The sequence below is a fragment of the Barbus barbus genome (assembly GCF_936440315.1).
Source record: "Barbus barbus genome assembly, chromosome: 46".
Lineage (NCBI taxonomy): Eukaryota > Metazoa > Chordata > Actinopteri > Cypriniformes > Cyprinidae > Barbus > Barbus barbus.
In genome coordinates, this window is record NC_136724.1 from 19,755,048 (window position 1) to 19,761,765 (window position 6,718).

A 6,718-nucleotide genomic window follows, 5' to 3' on the forward strand; every position below is an offset into this window, starting at 1 on the left:
GATTGGCCAGCAAACTCGCCTGACCTGAACCCCATAGAGAATCTATGGGGTATTGTCAAGAGGAAGATGAGAGACACCAGACCCAACAATGCAGATGACCTGAAGGCCTCTATCAAAGCAACCTGGGCTTCCATACCACCTGAGCAGTGCCACAGGCTGATTGCCTCCATGCCACGCCGAATTGAGGCAGTAATTAAAGCAAAAGGAGCCCCTATCAAGTATTGAGTACATATACAGTAAATGAACATACTTTCCAGAAGGCCAACAATTCACAATTTTTTTTTTATTATTGGTCTTATGAAGTATTCTAATTTGTTGAGATGTTTGAGTTGAATTACTGAAATAAATGAACTTTTCCATGACATTCTAATTTATTGAGATGCACCTGTATATTATAATATCATGGATTCTTCAGTTACGTCATCCAGTGCATGCATGTGTATTTTGGGGGTGATTCACTGTAGCCATGGTGGTAAAAATAACATTCGCTCGTTTTAATGTAAGATTAGCAAAATGATAGAAACTGCAATACAAAGATGGAGGCTGAACTCCATCTGACTCCTATTCACGCACACACATAATTTTATACGAAGTGACAAACATCATCCAAACATGTCATTCTGGAGAGAATACGCCTTTGTTGGAGAGATGCGACAGAGCTTTATCTGTTCACAGTGACGTTTTTCTGTAGACTGACAGCGCTGGCGCTATTTTACAGCTTGCTGCGTGCGTTTTCGCAAGACGTGACGACTTAAATCTATACAATTAATGAAATAACGCTTCCATAATCCAAACGATTTATATTAATACAACTTTTTCCATTTAATAAATCTTACTTTCTTAATTAAAAAATAAATCAGTTGTGTCCCCAGGAGATAATTTCTCGGCTGGTTCTGGGAGGCCATTCTTCAACTGAAAGCCTCGTAAAGACCTCCAGAGAGCAATATGTATGGAGAGCGTGAGAACTGCCAAGAAAAGATTACATGTCCATTGTCAGCTCTTAATAATTTGGCTTTCTGAAAGACTAAATAGTTTGTCAATGGTTTCTATTATAACACACCTCGCTGCCTTCGCCGCACACTAGTTAAATCCCTCTTTTGTCTGTCACACACTATTAATAATGTCTCTCTCCAAAACACACATACACATGGAGACAGAAAGCGAGTGAGAGAGAGAGAGAGACCTTGTCTACTGTACTGAGTGTGTACATTGTACGTTTGAATAGATATTGAACCATAACACAATAAAACTTGTTTAATGTGTCTGGTAAAACAGTGTTAATCATGCGGAACTGCAAGGAAGGGAGGAAATTGAGGTGATGCTGTGGCCCAGTGACCAATCAGCTCCTGACCTCAGTCCCACAGAAATGGTCATAATATCAAAACCTGGATGGATTTAGGTTAAACTACTGATCTGTCATTTAGAAAGACAGAGACTTGTCTTATCCCTCCAAAGCCAATGTATTTGTGTGCACAGGAAGCTACCAATATAACCCTCTGCCACTGCCACACCAGCAGAGCATGTAAGCCAAACCGCACCAATAAACTTAAATGTTTTACATCAGTGTCCTTTTATAACCTCAGACAAGTGGAAAATGCATTCTGTCTGTCTCCTTGATGCTTTTTTACCCTGGCAGATTGAATGTTTGATTCACACCAGGCTTTCTTAAAGGGACAGTTCACCTAAAATCAGAGTTCTGTCATCATTTACTTGCCCTCATGTCATTCCAAACCTGCATTCTTAAAAATTAGGGTTTTTAAAGGTGGTTTTTGCAGCAATGGAACATTTTGTTAATCTAAAGAACTTTTTTCCCCTATAAAGAACCTTTTGTGGAATGGAAAGAACTTAAAAGTTCTTCATCAATGCCAATAAAGAGAATTAATTTTTTTTAAGAGTGTGTATGACTTTGAGGAACACAAAACAAGATATTTTGAAGAACGTCGAGGTCCAAAAAACATTGGAACCCATTGGCTTTCATTGTTTGGACAAATTTTGTGGACAGTCTATTGGTTTTAGTGAGTAAATGATGACCGAATTTTCATTTTTAAATAAACTATCCTTTTCACTCTTGAAATTAAAGGTTCCAAAAGAGTGTTTTTGCAACAGTGCCATAGAAGAACCATTTTTGGTTCCCCAACGAACCATTTTCTTTCACTCTTAAAAATAAAGACTCTTTATCGGCATCTGTAGTGTCATGAAGAACCTATAATATTCATGGAAACTTTCAATTGCACACTGATTCTTTATGGTGAAAAAAGGTTCTTCAGATCGTTGAAAGGCTCAAAAAAGAACTGTTTCTTTGAATAACTGTTCCCTGAAAGGCCATGAAAGCCAATTTTTTTGGAACCTTTATTTTTAAGAGTGTACAATCTTGAAAATAAACGTTCTTTATTGGCATCAAGTCATGAAACCTTTCCAAATCACAAAATGATCTTTTATATGTTTCTTTAGGTGTTTCTTTTAAGTATTGTTCATTAAACGGTTGGGGAACCTAAAACGGTTCTTCTACTTGGAAACTTTATTTTTAAGAGTGTTGTATGAAGAATATTTGAAGAACCTGTGCAATGGAAAGTTTCCATATTAAAGCTTCTGCATGAAACCATTGATGCCACTGGTGCTTTCTTCTAAAAAGAAATCCAAATCAGTCCAGTGAAGAAGTTTGTATCAAGCTGATCTGATTCATTTATCTACTCTGTATTCCACTTTGCTTCCCACTAATTTATACAATGGGATGCTTAAATACATGGTGACTGGGGACTTTAAAGTACATGGTACTGTAAAATGTTATTGAATTGCAGCTGTCCTGAGAAAGCCTCTAATCTCAAAGGGTCTAAAATAGCAATCTTCCAAGAGACAGAAAGAATAACGGTTGTCAGGATGAAAATGTAGGGCGTCTCAAGCTATTGTTTGCTTTACCGCAGATTTTAGGCTCCTTAAAGACATAAAGTGCATCTGACACAACTGTCAAGCTCATAAACAGTCGGTCAGCCTCTGCAAACACCGTCCAGCGCTTGAGGAGAAAAACTTTGTCCTGAACACATTTCACTATTCCAAACAACACAAACAGCTCTCTCATTTGAGCATAACTTCTGACCGACTGTAAATTCACAGCGGACTTTTATAATGTTGGCACGTTTCGAAGGCAAAAGCTTTCTTTGCTGCTTTGCATGAAATGCCGCTGCATTTCTAATAAAAATGAAAAGCTGAACTGTAACAGCATGTTTACCGTAACAATATTGAGGCTGTAATGACAGGTTGACTTCTTTGGTTACTGGCCGGATATCAAGTCATGTCGAGTTGATTTATTCCACCCTTTGGTGAATCAGATTGTGCCAATAGAACAAACCTCTCTCTCTCTCTCTCTCTTTGTGTGTGTGTGTGTCCAAAACAGCAGGAAAAGAGAACACAAGCTTTTGGAGCGGTATAATGGAAGTGTATGGACTAAACTCCTCTTTCCTCTGAAGGGACACTTATTGTGCACAGAAAGTCAAAGGTGCAACTACATAAGCACTTCGCTGTATTTTTGTACAAATTAGCTATAGGCTGAAGTAGCAACATCATTTTATGCATAAATGCATTACAATAGTGATAATACAAACAAAAGTGTATTTGCTTCACAACACAAGCTGCATGCTGCTTTTTATTTACTAAGCAACTGCACTGTCACTTGAACACTAATTTCGACTGTGATCCCTTGTGTGATACATTAGCATATTTAACATTGATTTTATTCATAAGTTTCTGTCTTAACAGTAAACATTCACCAACAAGTCTCAGAAAAAACGATGCAAGCCATTCATCTGCATTGTTGTCATTTGATAAACTTTAATTTGGCGTGTTATAAAGACGTGCAAAGCTTGAATCGGTGAACTGCATTAGTAGTTTGCATGCAAAATGGCTCAATCCAAGCAGAGTTTGTTATGTATATAGAGATGTGAAGGACATCATCATCATCTCTTCTGTGGATCTCTTACCTCCACACTGAATTGCTGCTCCTCACCGTCCACAGCACATACAATCCACAGCAAGAACTGCGCGCACAAGCAATTCAACCCTCTTCTATTATGCAGTGTTAACAAAACCATCATGACCCGTATTTATTCGTTTTGGCTGCTTTTATTAATAGTCAATAAAAAAAGCAAAGAACAAAAGAAGGAATAAATCCCCCTGGTCTCAGTGGGTTGGAAACATTAGAGGCAGACAAACAGTCGTCACGTCGAGAGATATAATAATAATGATATCATATCACTCCGGGAGACTCTGATCGCGTTGTTTGCTCCTTCAGAGTTCGTCTCTTCTCTGTCTCCCGGAGGCGCAGATGCGATGATGATGCTGAGATAAGTCACATTTAGTTGTGCTGCTCCTCTTCTGCTCAGCGCGATGGACTGCGAGTTTTCAACCATACCTCTCCCCTCTGCGCATGCGCACTGGGCTCCGCTCGAATCCCACCTCAGCGGAGAACCCACGGAGAGCAACGTCACGGAATCTTGGATCAGAAACCCAACACCAAACTGGAGTAAAGAAACAGATACTGTACTATAATAAATAATAATTATTACTACTACTACTACTACTACTACTACTACTTATTATTATTATTATTATTATAACTAAAATAATACATGTATATTTTATTGCCTTTATTACATTTTACATATATATATATGTGTGTGTGTGTGTGTGTGTGTGTTTATAAAACATTAATGCATAAAATTGTGATTTAGTCTTCATTCTTTTGTATTAAGGTTAATTTTAATATAATATATATTTAGTAAACTAGTTTAACAATATTTAGTAAAATATAATTATATCTAAATTAGCTTAAATAATAAATATTACATTAATATATATATATATATATATATATATATATATATATATATATATATATATATATATATATATGTGTGTGTGTGTGTGTGTTTATATATATGTAATTTATAACAAATTAATAAATAATATTTTGATTTCATCTTTGAACTTTTGTATTAATGTTAATTTTTATGACATATTTAGTAAGATAGTTCAGTAATATTTTGTAAGTAATAAAATAAATATTTATATTCATTTAAATAAAATAAAAAAATCGATAATATTTAGATTTATTTGTTCTATTGTCTTACGTCTAGTTTGGATGCCTTTTAACATGCAGTGTACCGTTCATCTCCACTAGAGGGCATCTCTCATGTTCTCTTGCTGTATAAAAAGACGGGACAGTACAATTTCCTCACTTTTATATACATAAGTCTTCCCAGCTGTTTTTATACAGTTCCAACAGCCAGCCTTCTCTGACTGAATCATCCAGAACCTGAAAAGCACATACTTTTGTTTATGTGTTACATTTATCATTTGCTTGGCACAATTTATTAACACTCTTACAAAAGTGCAAAGTGTGTGTTCCTCTCACACAGGGAACAGTCCAAAAATATGAGTGCAAAACAATCTCAGTGTGAACACACATCAAAGCCGAAAAAGAAAAGAAAATCCGATTAAATGTCGCAAATCAATGATTTTCTACTTAGAGGCAAATGCGATGGAAAAAAGCAGAGCAGCAGGGTACGGCCATGGCCTTCTGATGAGGTTTCAATTTGCACGGGGGCCGCAGGGAATCTGCTCTTCTCTCTAAACAGACAGACCACTAACATCTGTTAAACTACAACCGTTGATCTCACACATCACTGACCGCAGCAAAGATGGAGGGTTTCCACTGACCAATAACAGCTTTCCTTCAAAACACACTCACCTCAAATCATGCAGCTTATTGAGAAAGGTGTGATATTAAAAAAAACACTCAAACATTTGAACAGCAGAAGTACAAAAACAGCATGTATTTGGGTTAAAAGTGGTCAGCATTGTGTTTTGTGCTGTTTTTGATTTGTAGTTGATGATTGCTCTGTTTCAACTCCACAAACTCTGCCAGCTGGATCTATGTATCTGTCACATTTCAGCCACATGAGCGGAGATCAGCCAGTGAAGATGAACATCAAAGTGGTCCTGCAAAAGGTCCTCTGAGGTAAACTGAGAAACACCCAGCAAGCACAAACATTTATTTAAGTTGTTAAAAGGTTGTTTGTAATAATGTTATATGTAAATGTATTGTTAATGTAATACTGATTAATATTATTCTGCATCCTTAATATTTCAGAATTGTTTTAATTTTTTTTACAAAAATATATTTTATTATTAGGTATAGTTTAATTTTTTTAGTATGTAATTCCAAGTAATTTTAGTATTACACTATTATAGCATTTATTAATTATGTCTTATGTACATGTTAGGTCTTATGTATTATTCTTTTTTAATTATTAAGTTTTAATTTATTTTTACTTTAAATTAGTGCTGTCAAACGATTAATCGCATCCAAAATAAAAGTTTTTTTTTTACATAATATATGCATGTATACTGTGTATTTTTATTATGTATATATATAAATACACACATTCATGTATATTTTTAAGAAAAAGATTTTATGAATATAATACACAAATACATGTAAAAATTTTCAAACTATATGCTGTATGTGTGTATGTACACACATATTATATAAACAAAAACTTAATCGAGATTAATCGTTTGACAGTTTAATTTTATTTTAGTACCTCATCTTTAACTTGTTTCATTTCAGTTTCATTTAATTTCATTTCATTTTTGTTTATTATTTGAAGGACTCTGTGTTATGTTAGTATTATTTATATTTATTAATATTATGCTTATATTT

At 35.1% G+C, this 6,718-nt stretch overlaps 1 protein-coding gene across 2 annotated transcripts in view; it reads right to left on the reverse strand.

Annotated features, from left to right (window-relative positions):
• Nucleotides 1-4,426, reverse strand: part of LOC306865272 (matrix metalloproteinase-16-like) — a 60,915-nt gene extending 56,489 nt beyond the window's left edge. Inside the window, exon 1 of one of the 2 annotated variants that reach the window (XM_079409795.1) lies at nt 3,975-4,426. In XM_079409795.1, coding sequence (XP_079265921.1) covers nt 3,975-4,088 — 114 coding nt within the window. In that variant the 5' untranslated portion in view covers nt 4,089-4,426. The remainder of the gene's footprint in view (nt 1-3,974) is intronic. The other variant, XM_079409794.1, reaches the window with a different exon arrangement.
• Nucleotides 4,427-6,718: the final 2,292 nt, after the last annotated feature.